The sequence below is a fragment of the Pongo abelii genome, chromosome 8 (genome assembly GCF_028885655.2).
Source record: "Pongo abelii isolate AG06213 chromosome 8, NHGRI_mPonAbe1-v2.0_pri, whole genome shotgun sequence".
Lineage (NCBI taxonomy): Eukaryota > Metazoa > Chordata > Mammalia > Primates > Hominidae > Pongo > Pongo abelii.
Window position 1 is genome coordinate 139,081,274 of NC_071993.2, and position 22,246 is coordinate 139,103,519.

At 47.2% G+C, this 22,246-nt stretch overlaps 1 protein-coding gene across 4 annotated transcripts in view; it reads left to right on the top strand.

Moving 5' to 3' along the window:
* The first annotated feature begins 1,104 nt into the window (after window positions 1-1,104).
* Window positions 1,105-22,246, top strand: part of PPP2R2D (protein phosphatase 2 regulatory subunit Bdelta) — a 55,765-nt gene continuing 34,623 nt past the window's right edge. The window contains exons 1-2 of one of the 4 annotated variants that reach the window (XM_024253367.3): window positions 1,105-1,571; window positions 1,663-1,755. In XM_024253367.3, coding sequence (XP_024109135.1) covers window positions 1,565-1,571; window positions 1,663-1,755 — 100 coding nt within the window. In that variant the 5' untranslated portion in view covers window positions 1,105-1,564. Of the gene's footprint in view, window positions 1,572-1,662; window positions 1,756-22,246 lie in introns of those variants that run through there. The other 3 variants (XM_054523073.2, XM_054523074.2, XM_054523075.2) reach the window with 3 other exon arrangements.

The window sequence follows — 22,246 nt, forward strand, 5'->3', positions numbered from 1 at the left end:
AGCTTTCCTAGACGTCTGCATGGTTTGCTCTTTATCCTTGAGTCTTTTCCAGTCACCCCGTGCAAGACTCCAACTCTCCCCATACACATTTCCTTCTTCCCTGATTTTTCTCTCCAGTTCCGACTTATTATGTATTTATTTCCTTATTGTCTGTCTCCCCCACTGAAAGGTAAGCTCCACCAGCGCTGAGATTTCTCTGCTCTGCTAACCTCTCATCCCCAGGGCTGTGGAGTGTGCCGCACGTGGCAGGAGCTGTCAATAAATAATATTAGTGGAGTGGACGAATGTTCCTGATTTGCAGCGACTGCCTTTTAGTGGTGCAATACCATCAGTGCCCACCGCAGCTATCCTGAAAGAAGTTCTCATTCCGGACATCAATCCCATAGGGACAGTCTCCCTGATGATAGCTCGACTTCAGATTTTTCAACTTTACGATGGGTAGATTGGGTATTAGATGCACTTTTGACTTAGGAAGGGCTTATTGGCGGGGAGGGTAGACCCACTGTAAGTCGAGGAGCACCCATGATCGCTCAGTATGCCAGAGAAAACCACCCGCAAATGAAGAAACGATCGGCCCTGTTTCCCTAAGACTGCACTGGGAGCTCCAAGAACCTGTAAGGTAGCCATCTGGTGAGCAACGGTGCGCTCCGAAAGGGAGGTGGACAAGGTTGGGAGACCGAGGCCGGCAGATGGCTCGAGCCCAGGAGTTCGAGACCAGCCTGAGCAACATAGACCCCCGTCTCCACAAAAAATTTAAAAATCAGCGAGCCTGGCGGCGCGTGCCTGTGCTCGCAGCTACTTCCAAGGCTGAAGCAGTAGGATGGATTGAGCCCAGGAGGTCGAGGCTTTTAGGGAGCCGAGATCGCGCCCCCGCACTCCAGCAGGGGGAATAGAGCGAGACTCCGCGTCGGGGGCAGTGGGAGGGAGGCAGGGCTCAGGTGCGGCGCGCTCAGGTGAGGCCGGCCCACATGCCCGCCCACCGCCGCCAAGCGCGCCCTCCATTGGCGATTCCGCGGAGAACCCACGCTTCCATTGGCCGATGCGGGATGGGGGCGTGTCCGGCCGAGCCGCGCCCTGAAGGCGTGTCCGGCTGCACCCTAGGCTCTCCGGGAGTACCCGGAGAGTAGGGGCGGCCGGCGGCGCTAGTCTTCTCGGGAGCGCCGGGTGCACACCGGACCTTGCGGGAGGCCAAGGGCCGAGGCCCGAGGAGCTGGACTGCGCCCGCCGACCCCGGGTTCCCTCCGCAGTCGCCGACGCGTCGCTTCTCCCCACAGCCGAGCGGCGCCGGGCCCGGGGCCGGGGTCGACGGGCGCAGGCGCATTGGGCACCACCGGCAGCCCCCGCGGCCCGCCCCGTCCGCTGCCCGTCCGAGGAGGCGGAGGGCGATGACGTCATCCAGCGGGGCGACGGGCATTGGGCGCCATTTTGAAAAGGGAAAAAAATCCCTCCCCGGCGACGGCGGCGGCGGCGGCAGCGGCAGCCGGGGCTGAGCGCTCGGCTGCAGCGGCGCAGAGGCCGTCTCACTGGTCTGCCGCGGTCCCCGCCCGTCCCGCCGCCGGCTGCCATGGCAGGTGAGGGGCCCGCGCGGGCCGGCGGGGGCCACGGGGGCCACGGGGGCGGGCGGGGGCCGCGGCCGGCCTGACCGCCCCGTTGTGTTTGCAGGAGCCGGAGGCGGCGGCTGCCCCGCGGGCGGCAACGACTTCCAGTGGTGCTTCTCGCAGGTCAAGGGGGCCATCGACGAGGACGTGGCCGAAGGTGAGGCCCGCGCCGCGCCCCGCCCCGGGACCCTCGCGGACAGCTCCCAGCCCGGCCGCGGCCTCCGGGCCCCAAGCGTCCGTGGAAGGCAGGCAGGAGGATGGGGGCCGGGCGGGGCAGGGGCCAGGGGCCGAGCTGGGGGCCGTGGTCGGGGGGCGGCCGTCCTCTGTCCGCTGTCCCGGCCCTCGGGGCACGGGCGGAGGCGTCGGGCCGGCGGCGGGGCTTATGTAAGTCACCAAGGTCACGGGCGGTCGGGCCCTCCGAACCCAGCGCCTGGGGCTGCCTCCTGCCCGGGGCGGAACTGAGGAGACCGCGGCGGAGCCGGGGACGGGAACGGAGTCCAGATCCTGCGCTCGGGCAGCGCGGCACAATGGCCCAGAGGATGGGAACGCGCCTAGGGCTGGGTCGGGGCCTCGGCCCCCACCCGGCTCTGCGTTTCACCGCCGGTGCGCTCTTGAGCGAGCTGGTTGCCTCGGTTTGTCCACCCTTAACAAGAGAGCTGGACTCCCTGATTCTTAAGGTCTGCTTTCTGAGGTTCTAAAATCCTTGAATTTTACTGTGAAGTGTTGCTACTTTCTCCACTGATATATTTTAAGGTCTCTACTCCAGATTTTAATCTTGAACTTTATGGTATGAGTTGAAGTTCGCTGGTGTTTTCCGTAAATCATACCCTCAAATTGGCCCAGGCACAAAGTTTTAGGGTGGTGGGAGGGAACTGGGGAGTGCCTCCCGCCCCAGCTTCCCATGAAGCTTACCTGTCACCTTAAAGTTAAAAAGCTATGTAGCTTTCCTTCTTCACTGTTGAATGGAGAACTTGGTCGAGTCTTAGAAGTTTGATTAATATTTCAGATTCGGAGTCATAGTGACTTTTTTGTTGTTGTTCATACATCTTACTGAACACTGTAAACCTTTAACCTTTTATTAAAAATGATTGGTGTTTGCACCAAATACATCTTCCCTGCCTCAAGTTACTAAAAGCCCCTTGTCAGACGTCCTGTTCCCTTCCCTCCATCTCGGCCCCCCCCCACCCCGTGAACTTTTACTCCCTCTTCCCTACCCAGTACCTCTCCCTGGCAGTGTCTGGTTTGGTGCATGACCCCTGAGGACATCTGGAGATTCTGAGTCCCCTGGGACAAACAGGGCCTAGGTTATTAAGCAGGTGAAACTGGGCTCTAAGAAATGCGTAATGTATATGGTTTGAGATTAAAACTAGGTGCATTTTATGTGATCTAAAAAGTTTATTGATTTTATTTGTTTAAAATGCATTACTTTTTTTGTTTGATTTTGCATATGCTAAGCAAGTGACAGTTTAGCCTTACTCAAGTGTGACTTCTATCGCAAGTAAAGCAAAACTTGTTTGGGAGTAGGAAGGTGAGAGGGCTTAATGCTTGCCTTAATTTCTGTTAACTCTTTATTTTCTTTTTTGGAGACAGGGTCTCACTTTGTAGCCCAGGCTGGATAGAGTGCAGTGGTGCGATCTGGGCTCACTGCAACCTCTGCCTCCTAGGCTCAAGCGATTCGCCCACCTCAGCCTCTGGAGTAGCGAGGACCACAGACACGCGTGCGCCACCACACCAGGCTAATTTTTGTATTGTTGTAGGGGATTTCGCCATGTTGCCCAGGCTGGTCTTGAACTCCTGGGCTCAAGTGGTCTGCCCACGTCAGTCTCCCAAGATGCTGGGATTATAGGCGTGAGCCACCGCACCTGCCTGGTTTCTTTACTTAAAAAAATTATTGATAAGCCGAATGAATTAAAATTTAAGTATAACTAAAGTAGTATATTTTAAATGTGACTTTACACATATGAAAATAGCATTCTTTCTTTCAAAAAAAATCTTGGGCCGCGTGTTGTGCCTCATGCCTATAATGCCAACACTTTGGGAGGCCAAGGTGGACAGATCACTTGAGGTCAGGAGTTTGAGACCAGCCTGGCCAACACAGTGAAACCCCGTCTCTGCTAAAAATACAAAAGTTAGCTGGGCGTGGTGGCACATGCCTGTAATCCCAGCTACTTGGGAGGCTGAGGCGGGAGAATCACTTGAACCCGGGTGTTGGAGGTTGCAGTGAGTGGAGATCGTGCTGTTGCCTTCCGCCTGGGCAATAGAACAAGGCTCCATCTCAAAAAAAAAAAAAAAAAAAAAAAAACTTGACAAATACTTTGTTCTCTGAATTAAACTGATGGGAACTTTTTGCAGTTTTAAATCCCTATTTTAAGTTAAATTTTGAGTAAATCCAAAAGTTTGGTATTTCGAGTTGTCGTGGTTTTTTTTTGTAACATTGCTTTGTGGTAATTATCTGCATGTGTTTTGGTTATTGTATGTATTCAGAGCTTTCTGTTTTAATCCACGTATGCTTTGCCCATAGTAACCTATCCAGATTAACACATTTATAAGTCACCATCGATTTGTCCCGTAGTTGTGATACTGTTGGTTTGTATTAAGACCAGAGATTCAGTGATGATGAAGGGAAGTGTGGTCGTTAGTCACCAGGGATTGCTGAGCAGCAAGGATCAAGAAGCTGGTCATGCCCAAACGCAACCTTGAGGGAGAGATGTTGGTGAGAGATAAGAGATGGGTGACCGGATACGGTGACTCACACCTGTAACCCCAGCACTCTGGGAGGCTGAGGCGGGTGGATCACTTGAGGTGAGGAGTTCGAGACTAGCCTGGCCAACATGGCGAAATCCCGTCTCTCCTAAAAATACAAAAATTAGCCAGGTGTGGCGGGGCCCGCCTGTAATTCCAGCTCCTCAGGAGGCTGAGGCAGGAGGATCGCTTAAACCTGGGAGGTGGAGGTTGCAGTGAGGTGAGATGGCGCCATTGCACTCCAGCCTGGGCGTCAGAGCGAGACTCCGTCTCAAAAAAAAAAAAAAAAAAGGGAGAGAGAGATGGGCAGTTCACAGGGGTTTTTATCATGAACTGCTGCTAAGGCTATAGAACTTAAGGTATAGCATATTGTATTTGTTTAGATTTGTGGCTTGTGAGGCATTTTGTTCTTGAAGGTTTTGTTCTGGGCCAAGTTCAGCTCTGTAGAGCTCTACTACAGCCCTGCACTCTGGCCGTCTTTCTGCCCTCTCTGCAGTGGGTAAGGAGAAGGAGCCTTTGAGATTAAGGCCTGGGTCCTCTCCTGACCTCAGTGGGGTGGTGCCCAGTGCACAGGAAGTGGTGCAGGGGTAAGAGTAGGCACTCCTGACTTTGGAGGTCGTGAAATGAGGAACGTAGGAAAGCCTTTGGTTTTTGTTTTGATTTCTGTTTTGTTTTTAAAACTAATAGTTTTGGGCTGGGGATCAGAATCATAACCTATGGTGAAAGTGTTGGCCTGTGTAAAATTTGATGCCCCCCCCCTTTTTTTTTTTAAAGAATTGGGTTTAACTGTGGGTCAGGTTTAGCTATGGGTCAGGTCATTTTGCTAAGAGTTGTGATCCCACTGGGTCATCAGGCTTCCCATGCCCCTGGAGGTAGGAGTAGAGCTGAGCTCACAAGGAAGTTATTAAGTGTCCTGCTGATGAGCAGGTGTATGAGCAGCAGTCAGTGGTGACTTGCCTCTCCTCCCTTTGCTGGAAGGTGGGACTAGGTGAGTTTATATGCTGAGGTGACCAAGAGTTAAAATAGTAAAACCAGGGAGCTTCCAGCAGGAAGCAAGTAGAAAAGTTGTTTGTTAGCTTCTACCTCCACAGTGTTTCGGTTCTAAACGGTGGCTCCTTTCTGGAAATTGTTAACTGTTGTGCAGATTTTTTCTGCATGTTGTGGAATCACCTTAACCCAGCCCCTGCTCCCTCTCCTGGAACGTACTTCATTCAGCATGTGATGTGTTTTGCAATGTCACATGGTATTTCATCCTTTGCTTCTCTCTCTGGTAGACTGAGCTCCTCAAGCTTGAAGGCTGGCTGTCCCCCTTCCCACCCCAGCCCTTGTAGAGGACCCAGCACAAAGGTCATGATAGGTAACAGTTGCTGAGTGGTCATTCCGTGCTAGAGATTGCTTGCAGTGCTTTTCCCATGTCAATTAATGAATCTTCACACAACCCAAGAAGGGAGGAAATACTGTTCTTCCCAGTCTCAGATGCAGAATCCAAGGTGCTGAAGCAATTAACTTGGGTCACAAAGCGAGTATATGGCAGGGCCAGGGTTTGAAGCCATGCCGACTGGCCGCAGAGCCGTGGAGTGCTGTATTGCTTCAGCGACCATTTGCAGCTAGCACAGTACTGATGAAGCCCCACTGTGGCATGTGGCCATCCAGCCTTGGAATGGAGCTGTTCTTCTAAAGCTCGGGAAAAATCTTACTACCAGGAGGCGTGTGAAAATGCTTTTGAAGGCAAATGAAAATGGAATGCCTTTAAAGGAAGTGCGTATCAAAATGATAGAAGATTAGTAAGAAGGATTCAAGAATAGCATCACTTTCCAACCAATTTTCAAACTATTTGAAGAGTAGATAGCACAGCGACAGTAAGTGAAACACCTGCACGTCAAGCAAGTGCTGCAGCACCTTTGCCTGCGACATCACTTTCCACATGACTGCAACCTGCTTACCTGCAGGGAAGCTTTGGGTCTTGCTCCTTTATATATTACACTTAATTGCTCCTATGGAGAAACCATGAGGAGGGGTTGGAGGAGGAGGGTCTTATATTGAACCTGGTTTTATATAGCTTAATAGCTTGATAACAGCTGGTTCCTTTCTTCTCAGCATTTGTAGTTTTAAGTGTATTGGGGTTTTATTTATTGATTTTGCTTTAATCAGTTTCTTAATCCATGATCTATTGCATTGAATTAGACATTAACCTGTTTCTAAAGAGATACACCAAACAAAACTGAAGGTTTGTTTGCTTAAGTCAAGCTTGAGTCTGGGGAGTTATGTAAGTAACATGGATATCTGGTTAATCTGGTAGGATAGCCTTTCCAAGGGAGTTTACATTGGTACTTTGAACGAAACATTTTAAGTCGCAGAAAGGTAACAAAAATTAAGGTAACTCCAGCATCAGTACCAGAAAGTTGCTGTGTTTCATTGAATGTAAGATAATGTCTGGCTCCGTGGCTCACGCCTGTAGTCTCAGCACTTCGGGAGGCCAAGACGGGAGGATCCCTTGAGCCCAGCAATTTGAGACCAGCCTGGGCAACATAGTGAGATATTGTCTGTACTAAAAAAAAAAAAGAAATTCAAAATGTTTGCCAGGTATGGTAGTACACACCTGTAGTTCCAGCTACTCAGGAGGCTGAGGTGGGGGGATCGCTTGAGCCAGGGAGGTGGAGGCTGCAATGAGCTATGATTGCACCACTGCACTCCAGCCTGGGCAATAGAGTGAGACCTTGTCTCAGAAAAAAGAAAAAATAATAATATATATGTATATATATAATCTTTGAAATTAGGTGTATCTTTTATATATAATCTTCTATAATGTCTTTTATATGTATATATAAAATCTACATCTAATTTCAGAGATACTAAGATGTGGGGAAATGTACTTAGAATCAATGAAATACGGTGTTGGTGAATGCAAAACTTGTCAGTCATATTTATTGATTTCTTCTGTGTATAGAAAATGGGCATTTGGTTTTTTTTTTTTAATTTTTTTTTTTTGGTCTTAATGGGACATGGTGTCTGCTTATTTGAATTATTTCCGGTCTGATTTCTATATTCCGTTGTAGAATTTTCATTTACTTAATATTTATATCTGTGCCATTGAAGAGAACCTTCAGGAAAGCATCCTCTGAGGAAGGCCGTCAAACAAGCAAACAGTCTAGTAATATTTTGCAGTTTAACTTACGAGAGTTTCATAGGAAGCCTCTGCCTTTAGGAAATCAGTTGTATGCCTTAAGATTCACAGACTCGCCGGGCACGGTGGCTCACGCCTGTAATCCCAGCACTTTGGGAGGCCAAGGCGGGCGGATCACGAGGTCAGGAGATCGAGACCATCCTGGCTAACATGGTGAAACCCCATCTCTACTAAAAAAGATACAAAAAATGAGCTGGGTGTGGTCACGGGTGCCTGTAGTCCCAGCTACTTGGGAGGCTGAGGCAGGAGAATGGCGTGAACCTGGGAGGCGGAGCTTGCAGTGAGCCAAGATCACGCCACTGCACTTCCAGCCTGGGTAGCAGAGCGAGACTCCATATCAAAAAAAAAAAAAAAAGATTCACAGACTCATCATGCTTAGTACAGCCACATCTTAACGCTCAGGAGACTGGCCTGGTCATCGTTACATTGTGAAGTTAAGTTTACAAGATACGTGGTGGTATTGAATCATACCTGGTGATTTTCCATGTTCCCTGATTTTAAGCAGTCTGCTGTTCTGATGGGAAGTTCCAGGTTGGGTTTGTGTCTGCTGTTTTCAACTCTGAGCGCCCCTTTCTGAGCTTCAGCTCGCTTATCTAGAAGTTAAATCGGAAGCTTTTTGTTAAGATCAAACAATGTGCAGTGCTTTTGCAACTTGAAAAGTGCTTTTCAAGTGTTAGATACAACTGTTAATGCTCTTGTATTTTAAGGTATTGGGGCTCGGTTTTAGCTATATTTAAACACATAAATAGCGGTTTCTTGTTTTTCCTCACCTGCTTCATCTGCATCTGCCCAGATCCCTTCCACTGGGCCTGGCCTCTTAATGTTTACGTTATTATTCAGTGACTTTTCCCATCCCTTGGTCTTTGCTCCTGTCTCTTTCTCTGCCTAGAGTATTTATTTTGCTTCCTGTCCACTCCCTAAGCCCTGCTGATCCTTCTAAATCCACCTCCAGTCCCACTTGGCGAGTCCCTGCTCCAGCTCCCCGCAGTGTTCAGTGTCGTCTTAGACTCCAGATTTCCCTTTCACACCGTCTTCCATGTTGTTTAGCAATTGGCTGTGTCCTGCTTGTGGTTCCCTTATTTTATCACATGTATTATTAGGCTTTTCCACTGGATGTCAGTCAGCGTATGGAATGTCACGGTATTACCAGGTGATGGAGAGGCATTGTGCACGTGGAATTTGGTACACATCCCTTTTTCCCCCTCTTCAGGCTTTGTGTTAACTTGGCAAGTTACTTACTCTTTTCTCATCTGTTAAACAGGTACTATTACTTGTGACCATTACAGGGTTGCTGTGAAGATTCCAGAAAATGTATGGAAAGCTCTGGCAAACAAACATGTTAACTGGTAACTGTTTAGAGGCTGTTGTCTTAAGAGACCCTCTTGCATAGGAGAATAGCTGACTCTGTCACTTCAGGGAGCCAGTTTAAGAAAAATGAAGGGTAATGCAGGGGCCAGCTTTCAGCTTGGCACATCTGAAAAGTTCACAACAGCATACCAAAGGGCTGCTAGTGCTGGCTGTTGGAAATAGAAATGCAGTTCTTGCCTTCAGGAAACTGTTCGGACACAGAGAAGCAGGTGGGTCCTTGCACCATGGCTGGAGCAGGGCACACTGAGGCAATGGGAAGAAGTACCCAGTACACAGACTTGGGTAGAGGGTGGAGGGGAGGACATCAGGGTATAAGAAGAGGGAGGAAGGGGGGAAGGGGAGAAGAATGTTCCAGGTGGAGAGGGCTTGGTGTGGAGGTTGGACAGAGCATGGTATGTTCTGAGAGGTCAGTGTTTGGCATGGTCCTCTGGCAGAAAAGGGAGTGACTGTGATGAGCAGGAGGCTGGCTGGGGCCACAGGATGATGAATAAAGGACTTGAATGCTGTGCTCAGGACTCTGAGTGATTGTGAGCTTTTCAGATCCTAAGCAGAGGAGTGACATCAGCTTTGTTTTTAACAAGGTCACTCTGCCCTTTGGAGAATGGATGGTGGTGGGTAAGAATGGAGATAGGAAGTTACTGCAATAATAAAGGTTGGGAAAATGGGCTTACTCTAGTTTCGGGGTGGGCAAGCTTTTTTGTAAAGGGCCAAATGGTAATTATTTTAGACTTTCAGGCCATACTGTCCCTGTTGCAACGACTGAATTCAACTCTGCCTTTAGCAGGAAGACAGCCATAGACCCTGCAGAGATGGATGGGCATGGCTCTGTGCCCTGCTTCCACACGAGCATGCTTACAGAAACAGACAGCTGGCCAGATGTCGCCCAGGTTGTGATTTGCTAAACTCTGACCTAGAGTTGGTTCGCAAAGTCTTTTGGTGCTGGAATAATTTTATACTCTTAATAGTTATATTGAGGATCCAGAGAGCCTTTGTTTGTGCTGGTTATCGCTGTTGATGTTTTCTATATTTGAAATTAAAACAGAACAACTTAAAATATTTTACTTTAAAAGAATCTACTACATGTTAACATAACATTTTTAATGAGAAACAACTTTTCAAAAAGATTAAGCAAGAACGGTGTTGTTTTACACTTTTGCACATCCTTTTAAAATACGTGGCTTAAGAGGTGACAGCTGGATTCTCAGACCTGCTTCTGCATTCAATGTGTTCCAGTTGCTTTATTGAAATGTGTAAAGAAAATGTGGCGTCACACTTCCATGTGGGCAGAGGAGGGGTCATCCCGGAGGCTCTTAGCGATGCACCATAACTCGCCAGGCGGCAACTTGTTTGAGTGTGCCGGCCCTTTAGAGTCAGTGACGTTTCTGTACTCTCTTCTGTCGGAACCCTGAGGTCTGTCTTGTGCTCAGAGTGGGTCTTTTGCTCATGGACATGATTTGGTAACATCACACGGGGGTTGTTTGCAAATATTGTTACATGGAGTTTTTTTTTTTTTCTAAATGTTGACACATTCCATTATGTAAAATTGAAGAAAATCATATTTTTTAATGTCACCACTGATCTCATCAGAAGAAAAAGTGAGAAACTGTCAAATTAGCAGTAGTAGATAAAAGTTTTCCAAAATTCTAATTTTCTCTTGAAAGCTTGGGTTTTATCATTGGTAACAAATACTGTCAGTTATTTTCTGTGAAGTGAGAGGCTCACTGTGTTCATTTTCAAGTAAATTTCTGCCAGATACCAAATTCTTAATAACCAAAGTTTGGTCAGTTGTTCTTTCAAATAAAAATGGCATTCCATGAAAAAAAGGGCTAGTTCAGTTCGTGTGATACTGTGGAATATGTGTTTGGTCTTCCCTAGTACACAACTCCTAAAATCCTCGGGCTCGTCAGTGATGTCTTCGTAATGCGTTGGCTAAGGGCTGGCATCCCCTGGGTAGCTTCACAACAGGGGCTGGTCACCAGAAAGACCTAGGCAGGATTAGAAGGTTGGGACTTTCAGCCCCGATCCCCAACCTCGGGGAGTGGTGAGGGGCAGGGGAGCTGAAGGTTAAGCTGATCACCGGTGGCCAGTGATTTAAACAGTCTTGCCTATGTATGGACTGGGTTTGAAGATAGCGTCCAGATGTTTCTGGAGGGGGGCCTGCCCAAAGAGGGCACGGGAGCTCTGCGTCTCAGCCCCCATCCCTCGCCCTATGCATCGCCTCTGTGTCCTTTGTAGTCTTCTTTATAATAAACCGCTAAACTAAAGTGTTTCCCTGAGATGTGCGTGCTCAGTAAAGGTTGTGGACACTCTGATTGATAGCCAGTCAGTCAAAAGCACAAGTAACACAACCTGAGGCTTGCGGTTGGCTCTTGAAGTGGGGGGGGGGTAGTCTTGTGGGACAGAGCACTCAACCTGTGGGATTTGATGCTTTCTCCCATTTAATGGAATCGGGGGACTCCAGCCAGTGTCTGGCTGCAGAACTGACTGCTTCCTTGCTGATGGGGAGAGGTCCCCACACATCTGGTGTCCTAAGTGTGCTGCGAGGATGTGATGGGAGAAACTGAATTTTGTTTTTTGTTTTCCAACACAAACAACTGTACCATGTGCTTTTTCTTGAGACAGTTGTACTTGGGGATGCAGCAAAAGTTCTTTTGTGGCACATTTTATCACAGGGTTGGAATTGAATAAAGTGGTGAATTATTTTAACTGTTCATCAGGGAATAAGCTAAGCAAAACTGGCCTTTTTCCTTTTTCTTTCCCTTTTTCCCTGCCTGTGCAGGGCATGGAGAGGAGAGCTCGGGGCTGCTGCCACAGATCGTGCTGAGCCGCCAGCAGCTCCACCTGCCCTTGGCTTTGCTCATTCATGGAAATGACAACAGCGTGAAAACGGCAGATGACGTACAAGGATTATGATGAAAATAGTCTTGACCTCGTGGACCCTCTGAGAGGTTCTTGAGGACCGTTGCACCCTCAAGGGCCCACAGACCACACTTTGAGAACTGCTGCTTGAATGCAAGCTGTTAACAGTGGGAGTGTCAAGGACAGGGCAGACTTCAGGATTAACTGTCCTTTCTCATCTTTACCAGATTGTACTGGTTTTGTCTCAAAATACAAAAATAGAGTGTTTATTATGTAAAGAAAATCAAACGATAGAACAGCTGAGAACAGCTGGATCAAGAGCATAGAGCGGAAGTTCCTCTTCATCCCACTGCTGTCCTGGAGTCTTCCTCAGAACCCACTGCTCTTAACTGTATCTTTGTAGATCATTTTCTGTGTTTATTTATTTATATTTTAAAACCTAGTTCGTGTATAAGCAATCTTTTTTAATCCACAAATGTGGAACCTTATTCTAGACGTTGAATAAGATTTTCTGTATTAGTCAATATTATTTTTTGCTACTTCTTTTCCTTTCCTTTCCTTTTTTGGAAATAGGGTCTTACTCCTCTGTCGCCCGGGCTGGAGTGCAGTGGTGCGATCAGAGCTCACTGCAGCCTGATCAGGCTCAAGCAATCATCTCCCTACTCACCCTCCCGAGTAGCTGGAACTATAGGCGTGAACTGCTATGCCCAGCTTTTTTCTATTTTTTGTAGAGACAGGGTTTTGCTGTGTTGCCCAGGATGGTCTTGAACTCCTGGACTCAAGTGATCCTCCCACCTCGGCCTCCCAAAATGCTGGGAATACAAGCATGAGCTGTGGCATGCGGCCGCCACTTGCCTTTTTTCATTAAGAGTCTATAATTGGAGATCTTACAGGGAACCAGGCTTTCCATTCAGCCATACTCGAGCTCATTTGACCCCCGGCCACAGCCCCTTGAGATGTAAGTACTACTGTGTTGCCTTCGTCATACACATGAGACGATCAAGCATCAGGAAGATGAAGTTACTTGGTGGAGGTCTCAGAGCTAATAGGTGCTATACCCATTATTTGCGTGCAGACATTCTGAGTCCAGAGCCCATACTTAAATTTTTAACCAGACTGCCTTTTTGTGTGGCTCATTTTATCCTTTTTGACGGCTGCATAGTATTCCCTTACTTATTTAGTCCAGTGTTTCTAATGACAGTGCAGGAGAGTCTCATCCATCCTTCTGCCCTTCCTGGGTGGCAGACACCCAGGAGTAGTGGGTACACGGTGTCAGAGGCCATGCACATTTCTTGTTTCTATTCTGTGAATTGCTTTGGTTACATCTTTTGTCCATTTTTCTGCTGAACTTAAAAAAGTCAGTCTGTAAAAGCGGTTTTTTTGGTGTGTTTGTTTTTTTGAGATGGAATCTCGCTCTGTCACCCAGGCTGGAGTGCAGTGGCGCGATCTCGGCTCACTGCAACCTCCGCTTCCCAGGTTCAAACAGTTCTCCTGCCTCAGCGTCCCGAGGCGTTGATTACAGGCATGCCACTATACCCGGCTAATTTTTTTTTTTTTTTTCGTATTTTTAGTAGAGTTGGGGTTTCACCATGTTGCCCAGGCTGGTCTTGAACTCCTGAGCTCAAGTGATCCGCCCACCTCGGCCTCCCAAAGTGCTGGCATTACAGTTGTGAGCCACCGCACCCAGCTTGTAAAAGTTCTTTATACATTATGAATATTAGTCTTCTGAGTTTTTAAAAATTGTTGACCTTGACTTTTAATTCCTCTGTCCCCATTCCACACTCTCCTCTCCAAGTACAGTTGAATTTATTATACATGTGGCTTTGACTAGATTTTTTTTATTGCTGTTGCTACTCTGGAAATGAAGAAAAAGAGCTGAGATCCATGTTTGGGTCAGTAATGGGGTGGAAGAGAAATAATGTGTGGGACAAAAGGCGATTGGTGAATTGAACTGAAACATCATGTGAGGCTTAATGATGGGGGTGAATATTTTCTGAGCAATGTGTTGTTAGGCGATTTTGGCATGCGAGCATCTGAGAGTACGCTTACCAAGCCCAGGTGGTAGGGCTCACTCCGTTACAGACCTCCATTATTATCTCGTGGGAGCGCCATGGCAGGTGTGGACTGTCAGGAGTTTAGAGCTCAGAGGCGGGGCAACCATGAAAACAGGCAATCCTGGAGTAGTCACAGAAGTCTTGCTAATGATGTTAGATACCTCAGAGCATGAAACAGACTTGAGCTTATTTTATCTGGATCTCCAGAGATGATAAAACCACAACTAAAATAGGAACGCAGCCTTATGAAGACACAGGCTGTGCTGATCTTTTTCTGTATCATGCGCAGCACCTAGCACTGCACCGGCACACGGGAAGGGCTTTTATGAATTCTTGGATGAGTCACCATACCTGCCTGAAAGGGGCAGCGGGTTCGCTGATAATTAGCAACATTTGAGTGAAAAAAACACAGACAATAGGTCTGCATGTTTACCCGCATCTAATGGCTGATTTGTCTTAAGTGGGTGGTGAGTAAAAGAGTTAACATAAATCATCATAGAATTTAAGTGCGTGGTGAGTAAAAGAGTTAACATAAATCATCATAGAATTTAAGTGCGTGGTGAGTAAAAGAGTTAACGTAAATCATCATAGAATTTCAGCGCGTGGTGAGTAAAAGAGTTAACGTAAATCATCATAGAATTTCAGCGCGTGGTGAGTAAAAGAGTTAACGTAAATCATCATAGAATTTAAGCGCGTGGTGAGTAAAAGAGTTAACGTAAATCATCATAGAATTTAAGTGCGTGGTGAGTAAAAGAGTTAACGTAAATCATCATAGAATTTAAGTGCGTGGTGAGTAAAAGAGTTAACGTAAATCATCATAGAATTTAAGTGCGTGGTGAGTAAAAGAGTTAACGTAAATCATCATAGAATTTAAGCGCGTGGTGAGTAAAAGAGTTAACGTAAATCATCATAGAATTTAAGTGCGTGGTGAGTAAAAGAGTTAACGTAAATCATCATAGATTTAAGCGCGTGGTGAGCAAAAGAGTTAACGTAAATCATAGAATTTAAGCGCGTGGTGAGCAAAAGAGTTAACGTAAATCATCATAGAATTTAAGCGCGTGGTGAGCAAAAGAGTTAACGTAAATCATCATAGAATTTAAGCGCGTGGTGAGCAAAAGAGTTAACGTAAATCGTCATAGAATTTAAGCGCGTGGTGAGCAAAAGAGTTAACGTAAATCGTCATAGAATTTAAGCGCGTGGTGAGCAAAAGAGTTAACGTAAATCGTCATAGAATTTAAGCGCGTGGTGAGCAAAAGAGTTAACGTAAATCGTCATAGAATTTAAGCGCGTGGTGAGCAAAAGAGTTAACGTAAATCGTCATAGAATTTAAGCGCGTGGTGAGCAAAAGAGTTAACGTAAATCGTCATAGAATTTAAGCGCGTGGTGAGCAAAAGAGTTAACGTAAATCGTCATAGAATTTAAGCGCGTGGTGAGCAAAAGAGTTAACGTAAATCGTCATAGAATTTAAGCGCGTGGTGAGCAAAAGAGTTAACGTAAATCGTCATAGAATTTAAGCGCGTGGTGAGCAAAAGAGTTAACGTAAATCGTCATAGAATTTAAGCGCGTGGTGAGCAAAAGAGTTAACGTAAATCGTCATAGAATTTAAGCGCGTGGTGAGCAAAAGAGTTAACGTAAATCGTCATAGAATTTAAGCGCGTGGTGAGCAAAAGAGTTAACGTAAATCGTCATAGAATTTAAGCGCGTGGTGAGCAAAAGAGTTAACGTAAATCGTCATAGAATTTAAGCGCGTGGTGAGCAAAAGAGTTAACGTAAATCGTCATAGAATTTAAGCGCGTGGTGAGCAAAAGAGTTAACGTAAATCGTCATAGAATTTAAGCGCGTGGTGAGTAAAAGAGTTAACGTAAATCGTCATAGAATTTAAGCGCGTGGTGAGTAAAAGAGTTAACGTAAATCGTCATAGAATTTAAGCGCGTGGTGAGTAAAAGAGTTAACGTAAATCGTCATAGAATTTAAGCGCGTGGTGAGTAAAAGAGTTAACGTAAATCCTCATAGAATTTAAGTGCGTGGTGAGTAAAAGAGTTAACGTAAATCCTCATAGAATTTAAGTGCGTGGTGAGTAAAAGAGTTAACGTAAATCCTCATAGAATTTAAGTGCGTGGTGAGTAAAAGAGTTAACGTAAATCCTCATAGAATTTAAGTGCGTGGTGAGTAAAAGAGTTAACGTAAATCCTCATAGAATTTAAGTGCGTGGTGAGTAAAAGAGTTAACGTAAATCCTCATAGAATTTAAGTGCGTGGTGAGTAAAAGAGTTAACGTAAATCGTCATAGAATTTAAGTGCGTGGTGAGCAAAAGAGTTAACGTAAATCGTCGTAGAATTTAAGTGCGTGGTGAGTAAAAGAGTTAACATAAATCATCATAGAAATGGTATCAATGAGCAAAGATATGACCGGCCTCACACCTGTAAGCCCAGCACTTTGGGAGGCCAAGGCAGGAGGATCCCTTGAGCCCAGGAGGTTAAGGCTTCTGTGAGCTGTGATCACACCACTGCATTCCAGAGTAGACCCTGTCTCAAATAAGCAAAGACATTCTAATTAAAGCAACAATAATTTTCCATTTTTCCTAGTCATTTCTGGAAAGAGTGTCTGTATGCTCATTTTTTGGAGGGTAATTTGACATTTCTCTCTCAAACTTAACACAAGGGTTAGGACCCCAAGGTTCCACTCGTAGGAATCCTACAGGAAATAGGCCAGCTTTTCAGAAAGATGTGCACTGCAGTGATACAACGTTGAAAACACTAAATGCCTAAAAGTAGTGAGGCGGTTAAATGTGTTAGAACACACACTTCGTGGAGTAAGAGTGTTCTGTGCCCCTCAGAGAGCAGTCTGTGACACATTGGGTGAAAAACAGCAGCTTTTGCAGAAGAACGGTGACCCCAGGCGAAGCTGAGTGTAGTTGTAAACGCTGCTCTGGAAAGCAGATATCCAGGGACAACATCAGGGGTGCCTGTGGGGAAAGGGTGGTCACGCCTCACTGAACAGAGACTTTGGCTTTTATTCTGCACATTTCTGTATTATTTTATGTTCCACACCAAGAATGCATTGTTTTGTAGATAAAAGGAGAAAAGTGCGCTTAAGAAAAGGTAAGGAGGGAGTTCTAGCAACTCGAAGGAGGAAGGTTTTTCTCTCCGTGCACCCCTAATAATGACTCAGCACTGCTTATCACCCCACCTTCTGTTGTGCTCCAGTTTTCTGGAATTTTAACGGTTTTAGGCTGCCATTTTGTCATATTTGAAAATACCTTAAACTTTTTTTTTTTTTCGTTTCAATAGTTCTGTTCCAGAATCTAGAATGGCAAAGTAGTATCCCTAAAAGAGTATTCATTACAAAAGCTCTAGTACATAACTAGATTTAAAAGAAAGCAAAACAAAAACTCGGCTAATAATAATGATTGAAAAGGGGGGATTCGTGCCTTACGTGTACCAGTGCATTTGTAAATGTTCCTGGCTTTCGTAGGCATTGAAGGCTGCGTCTCAGCTTTGTTCCTGTCCTTTGCAGTAACCTGTGTACGGGAGGCTCCATTGTTTGCCACCTCACATTTGGATAGACCTATAGGTTGCTTTTAGAATAAATAATTATGTATTATTAGCATAATATAAATAAACTCCCACGTACTCCACACCTAACAACGGTCCATCTTGTTTTGGGTTTTTGAAGAGATGAAGGCTATGGTCACGTTGAGGCTCTCCATCTCCATTTTAACTCCCCAACTCAGTTGCCCGCACTCTTTCCTCAGTGGAGGAAGCATCTGTGAAATTGCCTCATAGCCTGTCCCTGCTCTTGAGTGTTTATCCAAATAGATCCATGGGTTGCCTTTTATCAGACAGAGGCCGATGGTGAATTGCAGCTCCGCTGCGGCCGCGCTTCTCCAGCTCCCTGCAATTTTGTCAGACCCTAGAGATCTGGTTGAATGTCACACGTCACATTTCTTAGATTTTGACTTCGTTTGTGGTAACAGATGGATGTTGTTAAAGGCATCTCAAATATTAGATAATCCTTGAAGTAGTATTAACCAAAATTATTAATCTCCTCTGCCATAGAGCCCAGCTTAAGTTCAGGTGTGTAATAGTGATCTTAAAATGGAGAGAATGAGAAAGTTTGTACTTTAATCATTCTCAATTTACTTACTGTTCATTAAAGAATTCAGTAGTAAAAGGCGTAATCTATTTGGATTATGAAGGTATCAGCATAGGGCTTTCTGTGTACCTCCTGAAGTACTGATCACAGTAAAATATGTTGTAGGTAAAATAGTAACTGTAGAAATCCATTAAACCTCTGCTGCTGGGTTATTGAAAAAGTAGATGGGACCTCTCTCCGGCCATGCGCCCTGATAACCTCCGTGTTCCCGCAGGACAGGCTGTGGTGGAGGCACACACAGCACCCAGAGGCAGGCTCTATGGCGTTCGCTCTGTATCTCAGCAACTTAGGGTGGTTTGGGCGGTGTTTCACTCGCCCTACGGAGAGAAATGGGACACCCGGGTTGGCATAGATGGGGAATTTTTTTTTTTTTTTGAGGTCTAGGAATATTTTTTTAATTGTGGTAAAATATACATGGCATAATATTTATCATTTTAGCTGTTCGTAAGTATACAGTTCAGTGGTGTTAAATATGCTTACAGTGTTGTGTAGCTGTCACCACTACCTGTTCCCAAAACAACTTCATCATTACCAACACAACTTTGTCCTAATAAAAAATAACTCCACTTCTCCCCTTCCCCCCTTCCCCAGCCCCTGGCCACCACCATTCTACTTTCTGTCTCTGAATTTGCCCAGTCTAGGGACCTCGTACGGGTGGAATCACATGGGGTTTGTAGGGACCTCAGGCGGGTGGAATGACATAGTGTAGGGACCTCAGGCGGGTGAAATGACACAGTGTTTGTAGGGACCTCATACGGGTGGAATGACACAATGTAGGGACCTCAGGCGGGTGGGATGACACAGTGTTTCTAGGGACCTCAGGCGGGTGGGATGACACAGTGTTTGTAGGTACCTCAGGCGGGTGGGATGACACAGTGTTTGTAGGGATGTCATGCGGGTGGGATACCACAGTGTAGGGACATCACACGGGTGGAATGACATAGTGTTTGTAGGGACCTCAGGCAGGTGGGATGACACAGTGTTTGAAGGGACCTCAGGCGGGTGGGATGACACAGTGTTTGTAGGGACCTCATACGGGTGGAATGACACAGTGTTTGTAGGGACCTCAGGCGGGTGGGATACCACAGTGTAGGGACATCACACGGGTGGAATGACATAGTGTTTGTAGGGACCTCAGGCGGGTGGGATGACACAGTGTTTGAAGGGACCTCAGGCGGGTGGGATGACACAGTGTTTGTAGGGACCTCATACGGGTGGAATGACACAGTGTTTGTAGGGACCTCAGGCTGGTGGGATGACACAGTGTTGTAGGGACCTCATACGGGTGGAATCACACAGTGTTTGTAGGGACCTCAGGCGGGTGGGATGACACAGTGTTTGTAGGGACCTCATACGGGTGGAATCACACAGTGTTTGTAGGGACCTCAGGCGGGTGGAATCACACAGTGTAGGGACCTCAGGCGGGTGGAGTGACACAGTGTTTGTAGGGACTTCAGGCGGGTGGAATGACACAGTGTTTGTAGGGAACTCGGGTGGGATGACACAGTGTTTGTAGGGACCTCGGGTGGAGTGACACAGTGTAGGGACCTCAGGCGGGTGTAATGACACAGTGTGTGTAGGGACCTCAGGCGGGGGGGATGACACAGTGTAGGGACCTCAGGCGGGTGGGATGACACAGTGTTTGTAGGGACCTCATGCTGGTGGGATGACACAGTGTTTGTAGGGACCTCAGGCGGGTGGGATGACACAGTGTTTGTAGGGACCTCAGGCGGCTGGGATGACACAGTGTTCGTAGGGACGTCATACGGATGGAATGACACAGTGTTTTTAGGGACCTCCGGCGGGTGCAGTGACACAGTGGAGGGACCTCAGGCGGGTGGGATGACACAGTGTTTGTAGGCACCTCAGGCAGGTGGGATGACACAGTGTTTGTAGGGACGTCACGCAGGTGGGATGACATAGTGTTTGTGGGGACCTCAGGCAGGTGGGATGACACAGTGTTTGTAGGGACCTCAGGCGGGTGGGATGACACAGTGTTTGTAGGGACCTCATACGGATGGAATGACACAGTGTTTGTAGGGACCTCAGGCGGGTGGAGTGACAGAGTGTAGGGACCTCAGGCGGGTGGAATGACACAGTGGAGGGACCTCAGGCGGGTGGGAAGACACAGTGTTTGTAGGTTCATCACGCGGGTGGAGTGACACAGTGTAGGGACGTCACACGGGTGGAATGACATAGTGTTTGTAGGGACCTCAGGCGGGTGGGATGACACAGTGTTTGTAGGGACCTCAGGCGGGTGGGATGACACAGTGTAGGGACCTCCGGCGGGTGGGATGACACAGTGTTTGTAGGGACCTCAGGCGGGTGGGATGACACAGTGTTTGTAGGGACCTCAGGCGGGTGGGATGACAGTGTTTGTAGGGACCTCAGGCTGGTGGGATGACACAGTGTTTGTAGGGACGTCACGCGGGTGGAATGACATAGTGTTTGTAGGGACCTCAGGCGGGTGGAATGACACAGTGTTTGTAGGGACCTCAGGCGGGTGGGATGACATGGTGTTTTTAGGGACCTCAGGCGGGTGGGATGACACGGTGTTTTTAGGGACCTCAGGCGGGTGGGATGACACGGTGTTTGTAGGCACCTCAGGCGGGTGGGATGACACGGTGTTTGTAGGGACCTCATGCGGGTGGGATGACACTGTAGGGACCTCAGGCGGGTGGGATGACACAGTGTAGGGACCTCAGGCGGGTGGAATGACACAGTGTTTGTAGGGACCTCAGGCGGGTGGGATGACACAGTGTTTGTAGTGACCTCAGGCGGGTGGAATGACACAGTGTAGGGATCTCAGACGGGTGGAGTGACACAGTGTAGGGACCTCAGGTGGGTGGAATGACACTGTGTTTGTAGGGACCTCAGGCGGGTGGAATGACACAGTGTAGGGATCTCAGACGGGTGGAGTGACACAGTGTAGGGACCTCAGGTGGGTGGAATGACACTGTGTTTGTAGGGACCTCAGGCGGGTGGGATGACACAGTGTTTGTAGTGACCTCACGCGGGTGGAATGACACAGTGTTTGTAGGGACCTCAGGCGGGTGGGATGACACGGTGTTTGTAGGGACCTCATGCGGGTGGGATGACACTGTAGGGACCTCAGGCGGGTGGGATGACACAGTGTAGGGACCTCAGGCGGGTGGAATGACACAGTGTTTGTAGGGACCTCAGGCGGGTGGAGTGACACAGTGTAGGGACGTCACACGAGTGGAATGACACAGTGTTTGTAGGGACCTCAGGCAGGTGGAGTGACACAGTGTTTGTAGGGACGTCACGCGGGTGGAATGACATATTGTTTGTAGGGACCTCAGGCGGGTGGAATGACAGTGTTTTTTGGGACCTTAGGCAGGTGGAATGACATAGTGTAGGGACCTCACGCAAGTGGAGTGACACAGTGTTTTTAGGGACGTCACGTGGGTTGAATGACACAGTGTTTGTAGGGACCTCACGCGGGTGGAATGACATAATGACATAGTGTTTGTCCACTTGTATCTGGCTTATTTCACTACACATGATGTTTCGAAGGCTCAGTCATATTGTAGCATATGTCAGAATTTCATTGCTTTTGTGGCAGAATTAGATGTGGATTTTTGAAGTAGGAGATACGTTTCTAACCTACTTTTGTTATTTAAAAAATTATGCTGGGCACCGTATCTCACGCCTGTAATCCCAGCACTTTGGGAGGCTGAGGTGGGTGGATCACCTGAGGTCAGGAGTTGGAGACCAGCCTGGCCAACATGGTGAAACCCTATTGCTACTAAAAATACAAGAATTTGCTCGGCACGGTGGCGCATACCTGTAATCTTAGCTACTCGGGAGGCTGAGGCAGGAGAATCACTTGAACCCGAGAAGCGGAGGAGGTTGCAGTGAGCCAAGATTGCCCCACTGTGCTCCAGCCTGGGGAACATAGTGAGACCCTGTCTTTACAAAAAGTAAAACAGGAATCTCAGGGTTGTGTGTGTTTCTCATAAATGTTAATAGAAGGTGAATTTCAGGAACAAGTTATTGGGAGAGAAACATTAGCAGCTTTGTTTTGCTAATATGATGGGCCAGGTTCAAGGATCATTTCCTAAAGTTTGAGATGTGCTTTTCCCCTTTTGATACCAGTTCTCAGAGTGATTATCTTTTCCGTATAGGCAAGGGAAATACTTGTCACTGCCTTCTTGCTTGTTTGACTGACTCTGAAATACTTAAAGATAATTGTATTTGTTGTTGCATGTCTAGATCTGCCACAGGGGAGAGGCCAGAGAGGCTTTGCTGACGTGCAGGGAGTG